Genomic DNA, 17,744 nt, shown 5'->3' on the forward strand with positions numbered 1-17,744 from the left:
TTAATGAGTTTCATTCATGCTTGTAAACACAATTACACTCTGTGATGGTACCTGTACTTTCAAATGAATCTCAGTCTAAAGCTGATGAACATGAGAAGGGACCATTCTTCTCTGGAGTCCCTGTGAGCCTTTTGCAGATGCCCAAAGCAGCAGAGCCCAACCCCTGTGGTGATCCATTCTCCTCAAAGTGGGCCAAATGCTTGGAACAGAGATGTGACAATTTGAGAGCAGCACGAAACACTTCAAATTAATACAACCCACCAGTATGGATGTGCAGAGGGGAAATGGGCTGCTGAATAAAGGAACCAACATGATTCCAACTGAAGCCGTTTGTTGTTTACATTACATGGCAGATACAGATTCTAGGTCTACTGACAACATGGGCAAACATCTCTGGGTTGGCTGAGCTGCTTCTTCATGAGGCAGGCACACATCCTTCAGAACATCCAAGTAGTCAAATGTCCATCATCACATTGTGCTTCCCCTATCTAGGGTTTACATTTTTTGCAGAAGTTTCTCAGGCTGCCTTCTTATTTTGATCCTGTTGTTTTCTCAGAAATCTTGATGAATTCCTGAGAGCTCTAACAACAAAACTGCAGGTGGTTTGGTAAGATTACTCACAAACAGTTTGGCTGGTGCATCAGAATGGCCTGGTATGCAAATACATTGGTACATGGATGGAGCTCAGTGCTGGTGGATGGCTGCAGGGCAGGAGCATGTTGGTGCCTGTGGCCATTGGCTTAGCCATGCCTGAGATGAACAGGACAGAGGGAGCAGAAGATCAAAGCATATTCCAGGTCAGAATCTCAAGGCTGACACACTACATCCTGTTTCTGACATCCTACACTTTCCTCTGTAGCCTTCTCTCTGCTTCTGTTGGCCACGTTTGTCCTACTTGTGGGACTGTGCACTTTTAACTCAATTTTCTTTTAAAAATTGCCAAGAATTCTTGCTTGAGAGGACAACCCCAGCCGTGGCATAGGAACTAAAAGCTTTTGTAGAAATAATTTTTTAAATGTCCTTTTATGTGCCAAGGCTCTAGAAGAAGCAGCAGCAAGAATTAGCAATGTCCCTCGTGCAGACCTCAGCATAGTCTATAAAGTTTCTTGATGATTAGCCAGCAGCTGGAAAAATGGTTCCTGTTCCAACAGTGAAGCAAGACATAGTGAGCAAGTTTTGCTTTTTAATATAAAGTTTATTTTTACACTGTTATGACCTTCTTTAAACCAGGAAACTGGAAAACAGGAAAAAACAGGAAAACCAGAAAAATTGCTAGAAAATGTTTAGCAGTGGCACTGCTGTACCTGTGATGTTTAGGGAATGGAAGTGGGACAAGAGTCATGAAGACACATCCTCTTCTGTGACATTGCTAGAGCTGTAAGAACCAACACATCTTGCACAGGTACCCCCCACACTTCAAGTCTAAAATAGCAGACACAGTCTTCAAGTGCAAAAGGAGAAGGAGTGTGCTGGGCTAACTGATAGTGATGGGCAGTGGAACTGTTGGGAAAAAGAGAGGTCAGTCCCCACAGAGCAGCAGCCCTGCGTGGCAGGGGATGTGACAGGGCAGCTGTGTTGCACTGTGGTGTTGCACTCACACTCAATTTCACATGGGCAAGTAATACAGACAAAGCCTGGTCAGAGGGCCACATCCCTGCTCTGCAGGTGGTTTCAGTGCTTTGGGGAAAAAACCTTGGCTTTTTCCATAGAGAAAGGTGACTGTTCCTCCCAGGCCATCAGCACAGCTGCCAGAGCCCTTCCACCTCCACCTCCACCTCCACCTCCACCTCCACCTCCACCTCCGGCGCAGGAGAAGGGCCCTCTCCTCCTGCTGCAGCTTGAGGGGACAGGGATGGAGCAGGGACAGATGTGGAGACTGCAATTACCTTGTGGGAACCTTGTGAGAAGCGGCTTCTGCAAAGCCCAAATATGCCCTGTTGCTCCTGGTGAGCAGCAGGTTCACATCAGCTGGTAGGTGTGACAGTGACCTCTCCTCTCAAATACTACAGGAATCTTCTGGCAACGGGATACTCTCCTTTCTGAAAAACAAAAGCTAGGGACTATTTTTAACATTTTGATTTCAGGAGTCAGTATGGTATATTCAAGTATTTTTTTGATCTCCACTCTAGCATGGGTGTGCCTGTTTATTTATAGCTGCTTCATGTTTCTAATTGTGTTTTCTCCCGTTCTTATGTTGTTCCAGCTAAAACAGCAACTTTTACAACCCTCCTTTGGACACTTTCCATGTTTTTGTTGCACAGAGTAGCTGAGAACAGCAGCAGTCTTGGTGAGAGCTAACTTACTCCTGGACCAGTGGATGCAGTTGCTGTAGCAGAAGTTTATAATATTGCTGTTTGGGAGGGACCAGGTCCTCCACTGACTGCCACAGTTACCAGTACCTCTCACGTATCAGCATCACAAGCATCCTTGCTGCTCCTTTCTCTGAGGTTCTGCATGCCCAAAAACCCCAAAGGCAAAGGGATAGGTGAATCACTTACCTTTTTGTTTCTGACGCTTGCATTGTATTTGGCAGCACCAGGATGAAGTGACATTACAAAACCTAGGCTTTCTTGTAGATTCGGATTATGCTGCCACAATCCCTTGCTAGACTCAGGCCTCACCTGGAAAACCTTGTCCTTATGTTATCCTCATTAAAATGTAGGAAATGCATGTGGGCCAGCACTGCCAGCATCAGGCAGTGGTTTGAACATGTGTCTTTGGGACTAGGTCCACTTCCCTGTGACCTACCTGGGAAGTTGTGCCAGGCTGCTGGCAGGGTCTCCCAGAGCCATGAGTGAAGACAGAGAACGGGGAGAGGGTTGATCAGTTATTTCAGAGGTATAGTGGAACATCAACTCTAGAGTGAAACACTGAAATTTAACTTTAAAAGTCTTTCTACATAGCTGTAGGCTACAATTAAATTAAAATTCAGAGACACTGTATTGAAGTGCAATTCCTCACTACCCCTCAGGAGCTGCATAGTAAAAACCAGGCAGTATCCAGAATACCTGCTGCATTCCTGGGCATCAGCAGCACCACAGGCAACTAGAAAAGATGTGGTGAGACAGAAGTAGTACTTTTTTTCAGACATCCTAGGCAATAATGCGGCAGGAACAGTAAAAATTGCTGCGGTCAGAAAGGTGCATTTTTAATGCTGAGTCTGCTGATGAAAAAGATAATCACAGGAAGTACTTCAACGTCTTTTTTTCACCTGAAAAGCCCATTGTATTTGGGAACTGCCTTGTTGTATCACACACATAGAGTTCATGCAAGGAGACTAAAGAAAGGGTTAAGCAGCTCTGCATTGGTGCCTTGAGACAGAAAAGCTCTGAGGATGGACATGATTTTTCTCATTTAATGAGAATCCTCATTTCATTTTTTAATAAACTGGCTCTCTGCCAGGAGGAGTCACAGAAAAGGCAACAACCCCCCACTGGGACACATGGACTGGCCAGGAAACGAAGTTGAATATAAAAAATACTACATGTATACCAAAAATAATGCTAAAATATTCCTAAATGCCCTAAATCCCTCCCTGAGTTAAAAAAAAAAAAAAAAAAAAAAAAAAAGCTAAACCAAACCCAACCCCCAAAGGTACTGGGCGTCCCTGCATGGCCCAGGATGGCTCAGAGCATTCCAGCAGGATGGAAACTGTGCACTGCAATTGCTGTTTTCCTCTGGCTTCACTTCTGCCCACACAAGGAAAATTGACTGTTGCTGTAGTGCCCAGGACATGTGAGTGGAAAGAAACAGCAAGAACCCCTCTGCCAGATAGTGGCAAGTGTGTCAAAGCAGAGAAGAGAGGCAGAGTGGTAAATGGGCATAATATAATACATCTAGACACAACAGAGTGTTCAGCATGCTCAGGAAGGCACCCGGGACCTTCCTGAGGGATCAAGCGATCCTGCTCTGATGTGGAATGGCAAAAGACCATTAACTGCATCCTTAAACATGGACTAGACAGGACAGCCTGCGAGGCATAGCATGTGGACTGCGTGCATTGCAACCTCTGCTCTTGAAGGGAAATGAAGAACCAGTTTTCTTTTCCCCTCTCTGCCTGACGATCTGGATTAGAGCTTCCCTAAGGATCTCTCCCTGGCACTGAAGGGATTGCTAGAGAGCAGATATCTGGGGCACTTGAAAAAAAAATGGAGTATCAGCCTCATAAAGCTCCATCAATTCCTAGCTGTGTGGGCTACAGTCATCACATAAAAAACACTGCCACAGAGCCCAGACAGCAAAACCCTGGAGAAAAGGCACTCAGGACTCGCTCCTGTGCCTCTGGTTTTACTGGTGCGAAGACGAGTACCTGCTGTGCTTGCTTGTCAGACATTCACAACTATTTCCAGGAGCCTTTCAAAGATATTATGAAAGCATCTTCTATACAGTTTTATGGAAATAATTTTCAATGATGTGTTGAGCCAAATGAAGGGCAGCTTCACTGACACAGACACCCCATCATCTTATTGTAATGCTTTTGAAACTGCATTTCTCTGTTTGGTGTAAGGATTTGCCACTATACCCTATGGACAGATGCTCTGTGGGATCTCCATCCCGTTCTTCAAGGGCAGTGTTTACAGCCATTAGAGCCTACAGCTGGGGCCAGCAGTAAATAAGGAATCTCAAAAGCAGTTGGTCGGGTTCACCTCCACTATTCATCCTCCTGCCAAACACCTATAATTTGCCTGCCAATACTGATGACCTGTTATTTACAACCCCCACTTTATGCTAATTCGTTTGATCTCCTTGAAGGGAAACACACTGCTGAGAACTCCTGCTATAACACAGAGAATCAAGTTTTGATATTAAAATAGTATGTCCCCACTGCTCCCTCAACGACCAGCAGGGTTTTATCAGTGTTGGAGCAAAGCCAGGAGAGCTGATGGTGATCCAGGTTTCTGGCAGTATTGATACCCTTTGCTGTGCCCTCTCTTTATCAAACACAAAATTTAGGATAACCTATTGAGGGATACAGAATATGTATTTGCAGACTCATGAAACATTATGCTGTAAAGAAGATGGACTAGAAGTAGTGAAACCGTGATACTACACTCTTGATTGTTGTTGGTTATGACCAAATATCCCTCTCTAAATGAAGTCCACCTTAGAAAGCTCCTGAAGAGGGTTAATCTTTGTGGTCAGCGAGGCCATTCCTGGGAAGACTTTCTGTTCAGAAGCCAGGCTGTAAACCTTTTAAGGAACTCAGCCTGTTTCTTTCCCAATATGTGTTGTGTTGCATTTCTGTTAATGATTTTTACTTTCCTTATGCCATTTAGTCATGATCAGTTGCTGCTGCCCTGTCTGCTGTAACAGATCTCAGTGCTACCTATTCAGAATGCAGTAGCTGAAATGTTCCCCTGTAGATAAAATATTAGACTGAACAACTTTGTTTTCTCTCTGCAGTCATTATCCTTGTGCTGCACAGAAAAATAAAGACACAGATTTACACTGCAGTCATGGCTCAAAATTTAGGATTTATACCCATGCAGCTACTGCAGTAAAATACCCTGTAATGAGATAGCTGGTGTCACTGGGTTCTGCTGATGCTGTGCACACTGCAGCATCTCAGTGGTGCAAGCACATTTCACAATTTGTTTACCTCTGTAGAAACAAACCCTTCACTGTTGTTGCTGCAGTGCTGGTTAGCCTTACTAGAGGTGGTTGAATCTGCCTCAGGGCAGACTCCCTTGCTTTCAGGAATATCATGATGAGACACTACATTTTATCCTGTGGCAATGTGAAACTTTTTTTTTGAAACACTGTTTTGAGAAATGGCCACTAGGTAGTCCTGTGCTGTTGTCCTGTCCATATTTTGGCATGGCTCAGAAGGTTTACTAAGATGCTTTACTGGTGGGTGAGCTCAGCTGATGGAGTCATTCGACACCACTGACAATCACTAAATTTGCTCCACTTGGAACCATTGAGCTGCTCATGCTTGGAGATGGATTTGTTAATGTATTTTCTGACATCAATCAATGATTTATTTTATATTCATTGTGATCTCTAATTGGGAGTGAACCCTAAAGAGAGATTGCTTTTTTATAAGAACTATCAACTGCTGCAGAAAGCCTATTTAGAAGCTCACATTGTGGAGAGTGAGAGCACACCGTTGCTTTCACTGCTTGTGTGATTTTAGGGGTGGTCAGAGGCAGCTCTTCTACCAGAACATGGCCAGGCTGTGTCACACCCAACTTTGATCAGATCCTACAACTTTCAAAACAGCAGTGCTCCATAGATCAGCATGAGTGTTTGCAAGAGGCAAGCAAAATCCAGCCTTTATTACCTTTCTTTTCGTGATAGAAAAAAATAATACACAACAGAAGTTCATATCTTGTTTTGCTATTGCAGTGATAAATGGTAAGACATACAGGCATTTCTAGAGTTACACATTTTCTATCCTTACTGCTAAGTGTAAAAAAGCAGATGTGCACCGCTTTTTTTCACTATGGGAAGAGATTCCCCGGTATCAAACCAGCTTATGGATTATGCCATGTGCAGTGAGCAAACGAGGAGTGCAGTGCTGTATTGCAGGGCTCCTCGTGTATTGCTGCTTCATCAAGAGTCACTGCTCTCCCTATTGCTCTGGGGGAAATTATGTATGTAATCCCTCCATCTGGCACAGGCCACTTCTCCTGCATCTTGGCTGAACTGTGTTGGCTGAAGGAGTTTCCTCTGTTGGCACTTGTTCCCTGTTCATCCCCACCTGTGGGAAAGAAAAGGAAGATGAAAGTGATGTTATTTATCTGCATTCCTGGCAGTGTTGAACTCCCATTTCCTCTTGGCGATAAGAAAGACCTGTAACCCCAGTTTTATGAGTTAAAAGTAAGCTGATTTTACTCAAATTGAGAATTGTTATTAGTGCTTTAAAATTCCTGTCATGTTCTGAAAGCTACCCTGCAGTCATTTGAAAGGAGTTAGAAACATTTGCCAGCAGGGAACAAAAGCATAAGCATGCAATGACAAATTGTTTAGCCTGGAGAATACACAGTCTACGTTGGTGGAAGTAGTTATCTCTTGTGATTAGTAATTCTGTGCAAAAAGTGTTGTTCCAGTTGTTGCCCAAGCTAGAAGAACAGTGAGAACTTGCAGAAGACATTGATTAACTCACCACTTCTGTTACTGTTGGAACTTGTATATGGTGAATGCAAATGTAATTATTTCATGAATTGTAAAGTATCCCCATGCTGGCACTTCAAAGCTCAATGCTGCCGTACAGACATTAAGGAAAAAAAAGAAAAAGAAAAAAAAAAAAGAAAAAAAAAGAGATTGATTGGAATGATAACAAACACCTTATTGTAGTGCATTTTGGAAATCTATCGGATTGAAAGAAAGTATCGTATTTTGCTTTTTTCCTCTGACATTTGTTGGAAGCACTTTCTGACATGCACTTTTTGCCTGACAGTGAGAAAGAATTGTCATCTGGCTATTTTTTCCCCACAACTGTAAAAGCTGTAAAACAAGCCAAACTTTAGAAAAAAATACACAATGAAGATACAAATCTGACATTACAAAAACCCAGATAATTGAGACTTTGGACACACAGACTTCAAATTCCTATTCCTCTCTGGACTGCCTCATAATGTGTATAGGAAATCAAGACAAAAGCAATGTAGAGAAAAAATACAACTGAAATACTGAGTTGATTCACTCATCTTTATAAATTTGAATCTCAAAGAAAGCAAGCAAGGAAAGATTTTACAGCAAAATTCCTGGGTTGAAAAAGAAATCTGTTGCGGAAGAATACCTGAATTACCAAAGAAATATCTTGACTGAGTCCTGCACCAAGTTCAGGCACAACCTGCAGCCTGCCTTGGCTCCCAAATGGCTCTCTACCTCAGCTGAGGACGAGCACTCTTTGATCTTTTGATATTTTATTATAACATATTATAGCGAGAAGAAACCTCTTTTAAAAATAGCTATTCCTCTAGATCTGAAATTTTGCTTCACTGATTTTCGCTGGAGGAAAAACATGATAAAGTCCAAAATTACTTTGAAGGAAATGACAGGTTCCACTGCTATTTTTTTTAGCGTGAAATCCTTTGAGGTAAGGAGTACTTGGGCCTGGGACTGGCAGACTGCAGCTGGTAAAGGTTGTTATTTGTCAGTGCTTATGTTTCCAAGGAAGGCTTCCAAAACAATTTAGTCAACTGAAGATTGACTAAAGAGGGAGTACTTGCTGCAAATGGAAATGTTGCAATCATACCCTGCAATACAAAGTGGGTAATCCATTTTGTGTGTCTACCACAAGAAGCTATACCCTGGGCAATGGACCTCTGACTGTCATTTTATGCAAAGCCGGCATGATACAGAATGTAAAATCTACTGGTATGTCTTGAAAAGAATAAGTCAATCAACAATCTTAGCACGTATGGGTTTTAAAAATGGCATTAAAATGTCAGTGTTGCTTTTATATCAGTCGTTCATGGCCTCTAACTACAGAGGTTTTTGCTGCACTGGACAATGTAAGGATGTCAGTGGCGTATTTAGGTCAGATTCTCTCTTTGTAGTTGTTGGGTTAAATTTTAGAACCACTCCGAATCCTTGAGGCATTTAAATCTCCGCCTGCTCTGGATGGCCTCCTTTCTGCCTGAGTGCTAGTTACAGACTGTACTCCCTGCAGTCATCTCCTCTGATTTCCCCATCCTTCCTTCCACTCCCTTCACATTTCATTTGTCTTCCCGAACTCCTAAGATTTGAATCAATTGTAACCTAAATGTTTTCTGTCTTTTTCTTTTTTTTTTTTTAAATTTTTTAAATTCCATATGATGAATTTTAATGCTCAGTGGCCAAAATAACTCCCCCTTCCTACATATTTTAATATTTTAACTATGCCTCTCCAGTGAGATGCTCCATTTACATTGGAAATATTTCTCTGAGAGTAGCAATGCTGTTTATGCTGATTTCTTTCCTGTTCTGTGGTGAAGTTGCCTGGTAGAGAAGGGCAGGCTTTCCAAGCTGTCTGTGATCCCCTGCTGCCCCAGTAATTGCCATTTCAGTGATGGGTGACTGTGTGGAAGGCAAAGAGAGACAAAACATTAAGGCGGCAAAGAAAGATGAGGCATTTAAATTGGTATCAAGAAAATTTAATCTTTAGATTGTTGTTTAGCCCTCATTTTTACATTTGTGAAAATGGCTGTGGATAATGAAAAAGGTTGAAAATCAAGGCTTGCATTTGCAGGATTTATCAGTATTGTAATTTAATTTAGAATGTTTTTGTGTGCCAGCACATGCCAGGCACCTATTTCCTCTTCCAAGCAATGGGAACTACTCTAATATCTGGCACTTCCGTAATGCAAAGGCATTGACTGTGCAAGGTGAGACATTTCAAATATCTTTTTGATAAAGCTTTAATATATATTTTAGCGTCACTTGCTTTTGTGGGCTGCCTGCAGCTGTCTGGGGAGGCATGGCTGTATCTCCGTGCTCCTCAGCTGGCTCTAATCTGACCAGTCCTTGGGTGGTGAGGAAGCTAATATCCATTTCTCTGCCCTAAAGCATGAGACTGGAAGGTGAAATTTCCATTTTTCATGCTGGCCACCAGTAAGTATCTCATGTTTGCATCTCAGGACAGGGAGAGAAGCTGCCAGGTTGTCTTTCTTACAGAAAATACCTGAGAAATTAGGAGGCTTTCCTTGCTGATGTTCCTGGAAACTGGCTGGTGTCTCCTGCGTGCTGTTGGAAATGGAGATGGAGTAGGACAAAGCTGCAGAGCACTGCTCTGCCCTCTAAGGATTTTTATTTTGATAACGTTCTGGGGGAAATTTCTAATTCACAATGCAGGCAAACACCAAGAACAGGGTGTAGGTACACTCCACTCTGAATGAAGACTTTTTATGAGGCTTCACCAGCCACAGCAAACATGGTGTATTGCTGCTCAGACCTCTCTCTCTGCTGGAGGCTGTGCTCACACAGACCCTCCAGATGGTCAGTGCCGAGCTGTTCCCGGCCTTTGGAATGGGATGGCAGTCTGCAGGAACAGCCGGGCGCTCAGAACTGCCTGTACTCAGCAGATGTTCCTTTCTTCTCCAGCTCCATAGGATTTGCTGTGCATTAGTGGGAGCCAGAATTGTCAGTGAACTTTGGAAATGCACTGTGCGTGGCTGGAATCAAGCTGTCTTGAGGGGGAAAGTCCGTTGTAAAAAAAACTTTAAATGAATGATTTTTTTACCACAAAACATTTTCAGTGTTTACTGCTTGACAAACATGCTCCTAGCCTCTCATTTTAGAATGACTTTAATTTTGTGAGGCTGTTACTGCAGCATGAATATGCAGATCTATCCTACACAGAATATTTTCATAATAGAAGAGGTATAAATCCTGAAAGTAACTTTTCTAAATTGTGGAATAAAGGAAGTGAGAGGAACTGAAAAACATTCATGCAGCAGTGGAGCTCGCTTCACATCTAGAAGCACATAGGTGCATCTCCACCTGTAGCCCTGCACTTGGAGAAGGGGTCATGGATGCTGCATGTTCACTTTGGCAGGCAATGCTGGTTGAAAGAACTGCAGAAATGCTGCCTTAAACACGTGTGGGTACTCACTACGCCCGAGCTGCAGCTCCTCACAGGCTCCAATCAAGTTCAACAGTAACTACCTGCAGAGCTGCAAATAGCGAATCAGTGTTGCCACAAGCAATTGAAACTTAATAGAGCTTAGTTTCACCTCTACCCAAGATCTAATTTTTGACAGATTCTGTTAAAATTTAGGGCAAATGCTCTGAGTGAATTGTTTCGAGCTCTGGAGGTGGTGGGTAAGTGTTTTCTTTCAAGATAAAATCGAGTTATATAATTTCTGAACAGGAAATACTGTTGCTTAATGGATATTGCTCTCTCTAATCTGTAACATCAATGCAAAGTAATTGTGAGGTGGATATAAACCTCCTCTGCCTGAACTGGTAACTGTTCTTTTTTATACTGTTCTGATGCTCTTAATGTGTATTATCACACCAAATAATGTTCGGTATAATTATCAAATTGTATCAAATTTCTCAGCATAAATACTAATAAGGCTGTTTTGAAAGGAAGTATTCTGTAAGTAGACTTATATCAGAAATTTTTGTGAATACTCTGTTGCTGTAATATAATGATTGTAATATATATTATAATTACATATAAAACTTACTTTGTAAATTGCTTTGTATTAGTAATTTTGTGTATTTGTCTTGTGTTGTGTTTATACTTTGAGATACCTGACAGAGAGTCTACAGCAAATTTCAGGTGGATTTCTTGCAGGGAAATACATAACAGGCATCAAAGTTTTGTAGACAAGTATGCTTAGGACAAGTTTTTAAATGATAACACAATATCTGAGCAACCCCTGTACATGTATTTTCAAGAGGAACTACTTAATGAGAAAGCATAGGTCTGCCAAACAGAGTTTTGCAGCCCTCACCTGCACAGCTGGGCTCCTGGGGGCTTCCAGATGCCTGCTGGAGTTTGGTGCTGAGAGGTCCCAGGTAAAGATGGGGAAAACTTGCCTGGTTTTCAAGGTGGAACTGTTGGAAGAACTATGGAGCACTATGAGCACTCAATTAATTTGCCAAGTCCTTAGTATTAAAAAAAAAGAAAGAAAGAAAGAAAGAAAAAAGAATAATAAAAAAAGAATACCCAGAACCTTTCACCAGGTAAATGATCAAAGAGGATCAGAAAGTTTCTGGGCAGTTGGAAGTGTGGTCTTAAACTTGGGCAATAGCCCATGTTAAATGTGAATCAGAGACATTACCTTGCCTTGTGATAAAAAAGACCAGTAGGAAAAAAAAGCAACATCTGGAGTGGCATGTGTTTTATAGCTACTGTCCATCTAAATGGTAAGTTTCCTTTTCTAATGGAAAGAAAGAAGCAAAAAGGTGAAGAACTCACTGTTGTGACTTTCTGTAAAATACTGTGACTGAGCACATTCTTATACTGGACTTACTGTATTTGGGAATATTTGTGTAATATCCAGTGTGTCACTCTGTCCATGTCTTTTCTTATCAGAGGTGAATTCTTCCTTAAGTTTTGTAAAGATAAGTCAACACTGGCACTGGCTCATGCAAGAGGTCATTTTCAAGGACAGGAGCTGGAAAAATGTACACAAAAATTGCTTTCTTCTGCAACTGAGATACTGATTTCCTTGTCGGCTTCAGAGCAGAGGTGAATTGGTTCCCTGTGCCTGAATTTGCTTCGGTTGCTCTCAATGATGTGAGGAGAGCAGAAGTGAACCCAAAACTGCCCATAGCAAAATTTGTTAGAGAGTTACTCAACCAGGATATATTTTGCTCTGAGATTGATGCTGTGCTGGCTTTGATAAGTCAATGCAAAAAAATGTCCAGATAAAAAAGAGTTTTGAAAGCAAGGGCTGTTGGACATACACAACTCTCAAATTGTGTGTTATGGTCTCTTAGGCTGTTCAACTTTTCCTCCAGGGTTAAAAGAATGAGGAGCTGGTTGCCGTCTTGGCTGGAAGGTTACCTACGGCTTCATAATTAGTTTTGCATAAAGTACTGCCCTCAATTGCATTGCTAAAATTCCTATAACTTCATTAGGGTTGACTGGGTTTAACTAAGGCATTATTTGCCCTAAGATCACCTGCAGTCAAAAATTTGCTGAATGTTGGGTGTTCAGTAATTAAAGGTGTTTACAGGAAACAATACAGGCAGAACGGCAGAAGAACAGCAGTTCCCAAATCAAAGATGTGGCCACATGGAAAAGAGGAGAGGACTGTGTAGAAAATTCAGGGTTTGCATCCTGGGAGCAATTACGGAGCAGGTGAAGCAATTCTGAGCTTTTCAAGAGCCAACACTGTGGTCAGGCGAGCAGCTTGGGGCTGGCCTTTCTCTTGGTAATATTGCTGATCCCAAATGAATCTACTGGAGAGCACGAGATGTTTTTGTCTGTCACTCGCATTCCCTAGGCCACCAAGGACTTGGCAAGTAGCCTTCTGGTGTCTGAGAGGGGACTACAAGGAAGAGGGAGAGGGGCTCCTCATTGGGAACTGTAGCAACTGTAGGGTGGGGGGAAATGACTTCAAACTGAAAGAGCGTAGGTTTATGTTAGACATTGGGAAGAAATTATCTACTTAGAGGGTTGTGAGGCACTGGCACAGAGAAGCTGTGGATACCCCATTCCTGGAAAAGTCCAAGGCCAGGCTGGATGGGGTTTGGAGCAACTTGCTCTGGTGGAAGGTATTCCTGACCGTGGCAAGGGGGGTGGAATAAACAGTCTTCATTTAAGGTCCCTTCCAGCCCAAACCATTTTGTGATTTTATGGCTGTTGCTGCCTCTTTCTTTCCTCCCTGCCGTTCCAGCAGGTCTCCTAATGCGCCAAACTGCTGGAGACAAGACCTGCTGGCAGACCTGCTACTCCTGTGCACCGTGTGGCCCCTCCATCTCCCCTCTTTTCCTCTCTCCCTCCTTCTCTCCATCCCTCCTTCTCTCCATCCCTCCTTCCACCCCTCCCTCCTTTCCACTCCTCCCTCCTTCTTTCCTTCCATCCATCCCTCCCTCCCTCCCTCTTTCTTTCCCGCCCTCCTTCCATCCCTCCCGACGCCCGCACGGACCACGCCCCTTTCCGCTGGCCCCGCCCCATCTCCCCTGGCCCCGCCCCGCGCAGGCGCAGTGAGAAGGCCGTGCCGGTGACGCGAGGCCGGGCGGGGCGGGCTGGGTGCGCGCGGGGAGCGGGGCCGCGCTCGGCACTTCGGGGACGCTCCGGAGCGGGGCCGCGGCCGGGGCCGGGCGGCCGCAGCCGCAGGTGAGGGCGGAACGCGGGGACCCGGCTCGGTTCCGTCCCGCTCGGGGGCCCGGCGGGGCCGGGGGCGCCGCGTCCTGCGGGGCCTCTCCGGCCGCGGGGGGAGCGGGGCCGCACTCCGTGAGCGGCGCGGGGGGGGGCTGCCTCGCAGCGGAGGGGCCGCCCCGAGGGTCTCCCCTCACCGGGGAGCGCTGCCGGCGGCGGGGGCTCCCTGCGTGCGGGGCGGCACCGGGGCGTCCCGGCTGCACTTCGGGGGACGGCGGGCGGTAGCCCCTGTGCCGGGGGGCCGGCGTGGGGCGGTGGGGGGACCCCGCTGGTGAGAGAGGGCAGACGAGGGTTCCCCCCGTTTCAGCGGGTGCCCGGCGAGGGGTGCTTGGTGCATGGCAGAGCCGAAGTGCGCCGTGCCCGGCGGGGCAGGGACGGGGTCCGGCAGGACGGGGGTCACCGCTGGGAGGGGCGGGGGGCACAGCGGGACTGTCCCGGCCGGGGTCTCGGCTGGCGGCGTGTGCGGACCGGGCTGCGGCGCTTGTGCCCCTCGCAAGAAGTGTCTTTAACTCTCCTTTCCCAGGCTTTGTTGTGCAGCCATTGTAATCGTTCTCTTCCTTCACCCGGCCCGTTCTGCTCGTCGTTTATTGTTCCCGGGTCTTTAAATAGGCTGGATGAGGTCTGGGTGCAGGAAGGAGTTTCGGGGATTAGTTCTGAGATGCAGCCATTACAAAGGGGGACGTAGCTGTAGGTTGTAATTAACTTGTCAGTTTCCTCTTCTCACAGTTGGCAGAAAATTTAGGCCAAGCTCTGTTTTTAGTAGGTACTGTTCAGGACTTTTCGCCTCCGCATGAAAAGTGCGATGTTAACTTAAGAACTCTAGGAGTCTTGGCTCGGCTTCTTTGTATAATTCAGGAGATGCAAGGTGCACATCTTTTTCAGTTTTGTATGGCAAAGGGCTCTTCAGCTTGGATGTTCTGAGTGTTAATGAAACTGATGCTGTCTTGGACCTGCTGTGAAATCTGCATCAGAAATACTTTCCCTATTCATTTAAATATGCCTCATACATTTGAATAGAATGTCACAGAGGAGTTTTCCTTATTCTCTCCCCAGTGAGCTACACATAGAGATAATGCTAATGAATAACCTTCAGGGCACTCTTCCCACTTCTCTGATTTCATGGTAGAGCTTGTTCTGCAGTCCTGTTTCATACTAGAATAGGCTGCAGAGTGTTGATAGTAAAAAATAAATGTGTAGCAACTTGGATTAAATGCCATTCAGAATGCTCTTCTCATGATCTCTTTGATTCTATGATTTTCAAAATTATGCTTCTAAATATTTTCCTTCACTTTTAAAGTTCAAAAAATTGTAGTGAGGTGCCAGCACAAATTAGCATGCTGCTCTGCTTCAAAGAAGCAAGACTGCTTCTAGTGAGCCAATGACACTAGGTGTCAAAAATGAATTAAAGCAACTTTGCCCCAGCCAGCTTTTTTATTATTATTACTTTAAAGATTTTTTTTCTGCTCTTCTGTAAAAAATTCATTAAACTGAATGTCATCCGAGGCCATAGTTCAACTGTACCTAATCTGTAGCAGTAATAGTGGCTTGGAGACTTCTGCGATTCGTAGTATCATTGGCACAACTTCTGGTGATGTAGGAAGCAGATCAGCAAATGTAACCAGCCAGAAGAAAAGGGTTATGCCCGGATTCCCTGCTCTGGTTTGCAGTGGAGTCCCCCAAATGACAGCAGAGCATGTCTGTGGAGCAATGATGAACACTGGGATCTTCTCAGGCAGCCGTGGGGGCAAAGCAGGGAAGGGAGTACGTGCAGCTGGTATCCTGCTGGGGCGGCACATGAAGCTCCGAGGGGAAGTGAGATGTTGCTGCTGCAGGAAGGGTTCTTCTGCTGGCACATGACCTGTCCAGGGACACACTGGGCTTGAGCTCTCCTTTTCCCCCTGCATTCCAGGCCAGGTTGGATGGGGCATTGAGCAACCTGGTCTAGTGGAAGATGTCCCTGCCCATGGCAGGGGGGTTGGAACAGGATGATCTTTGAGGTCCCTACCAACTGAAATTGTTCTATGAATTCTAGTCACAGGTTTGGTTTTTTCTTTGTTTTGTTTTCCAACAGACTGAGAAAAATGCTGGAGTTCTTAAAAAACCCCCACCAACAAGCTATCTCATGTTGAATGTATCTCAGTGTAACAGGATACTTGTATGTGTTGTTTTGACAATGGTGATCAAGTCCAGGTTGTCTGGATCCAAAGGTATAACCTCTGTTGTCTGAAATAGGAGATCATTGAAGTTACCTCCAGGGCTGTGTGTTCTTGGTGTGGTCCAGTTGTAAGAAAGGGATAATTAATCAACACTACAAATAAAGTGTTGGTAGAGATTCCAAAGGAATCTGCAGTGTGTTCTGCTGGGAGTGTTTCTGCTATCACTACTCTCTCACCTCCACAAACACCCCAAGCAAAGCTGTCAGAAATGCTTGTGTTTTTCATGGTTGTTAGGTTGCTGAAATCGTTGTGATGCCTAGTATATGGTGCTTTTTTCCCCTTTACTCTTTCAGATGATATGTCTGCTGGCAAAACTTTCTGTGAAACTGCATTATGGCAAAAATTGATCAATTATGAAGTTCTTTAAAAACAGCAGCTTCAGAACAGATTCGGTGTTAGGCTGTTTCTCTGTATCAATAGTACGAAACTTTTCTAATGACTCTTAATAGCTTATCAAAGGTGATTTTGACAGCCTGGGGCTGAGTTCACAGCCATGGATGCTTTTATCACAGATCTGGCATAGCGTTTATGGGTGTCAGTGTGAGTGGGAGGTAAAAGCTTAAATAGATGGGGCAACATATGTTGTGCTTTCTTTTCAAGGTTCTCTACTTCCAAGTTTTTTTTTAATTTTCACAGCTGTATTGCATTGTCAGAGCACTGACTGGAAACATTTCTATGGTTTTCTTTTTAACTATTTGTGATGAAACAGGTTTATTAAAATTGGAAGATTAGACTTTTGTGGATAGATTAGAAACTTTGCTCTGGAAGAAACTTTTCTCAGTATATTGGTGAGCCCTAAGCAAACTGTCTTTGAAAAGCTACAAAGTAATTAAATAATGTTAGATTGTAGTCTCTGGGACAATAGGCATGCTTTCACTGGGCATTCAGGGGAATTGAAAAATTTTCTGGTTTTATGTGAATTATTATGAATTATAATAATTAAATTATTTATTATTATGAAATATTATGAATTATTTTCATAAGCCTTTGTCTCTGAGGGCTTTACACAGTAGGAGGTGTTTTGGGGTGAAAGTGTGCCTATGCCATGTAGGACAGATATATCCTGTATCAGGAGGCTCTGTCAAGGGAACCAGGCTCTAAGTGCATTGGGGTGGGAGATACAGGGAGTTGGAATATGTGGCTTGGTATTGGTGATAGAAACATTTCAGAAGTGGATTTCCTGAAGATATCTTTTGGATTTTGGGGTAGGAAGGGTTCTGTTCGAAGCCAGGAGGAGCATGCAACCTGCTACAAAATTTAAACCTGACCCCTTTAATTGGCTTGTGTCTTTCAGAAGACTAAGAAAATTTGGGTGATTTCCCATGTTCAGTGTCCTGTAATGAATTTGATGTCTTCGATGCCAGTTCTGAGAAGCTGTTTTCAAGTGAGTCGGCTGTATTACTTTTTGAAGAATGCCCCAGCTACTGATTTGTATTATTGATGTTTTTGCTTTAAACTTGCTGTAGGAAATATGTAATTTGATTTCTTTTTGTGGAGACAGTGCTTGGTTAATACAAACGACGATGGTCATATGATTCCTTAGGGCTTTTCTTTTGCCTTCATTGTGACTGATGCAACTGCTTGATGGTGTGTTCTGTAGTCATGAAATGTGAAATTTGTTTGGCAATGCCAGGTATTCTGCTTGGTTTCTTTAATGTGAAATATTTAAAATATGAACAAGCTTATGTACAGGAGAAAGTACAAATGAAAATAGCTTGTCAACAGAAGTTTTGCTTTCAAATAAGTTCTTAGTGCTTTTG

General features: G+C 43.9%; 1 protein-coding gene across 9 annotated transcripts in view; it reads left to right on the top strand.

Moving 5' to 3' along the window:
• The first annotated feature begins 10,666 nt into the window (after positions 1-10,666).
• Positions 10,667-17,744, top strand: part of KLHL13 (kelch like family member 13) — a 78,761-nt gene continuing 71,683 nt past the window's right edge. For 2 of the 9 annotated variants that reach the window (XM_066182050.1, XM_066182052.1), the window contains exons 1-2: positions 13,652-13,726; positions 17,279-17,368. In XM_066182050.1, the coding sequence (XP_066038147.1) occupies positions 17,324-17,368 (45 nt within the window). In that variant the 5' untranslated portion in view covers positions 13,652-13,726; positions 17,279-17,323. Of the gene's footprint in view, positions 10,750-13,651; positions 13,727-17,278; positions 17,369-17,744 lie in introns of those variants that run through there. The other 7 variants (XM_066182051.1, XM_066182057.1, XM_066182055.1 and 4 more) reach the window with 7 other exon arrangements.

The sequence above is a fragment of the Chamaea fasciata genome, unplaced genomic scaffold, assembly GCF_029207755.1.
Source record: "Chamaea fasciata isolate MVZ Bird 193981 ecotype frontalis unplaced genomic scaffold, bChaFas1.0.hap1 SCAF_4, whole genome shotgun sequence".
Classification (NCBI taxonomy): domain Eukaryota; kingdom Metazoa; phylum Chordata; class Aves; order Passeriformes; family Sylviidae; genus Chamaea; species Chamaea fasciata.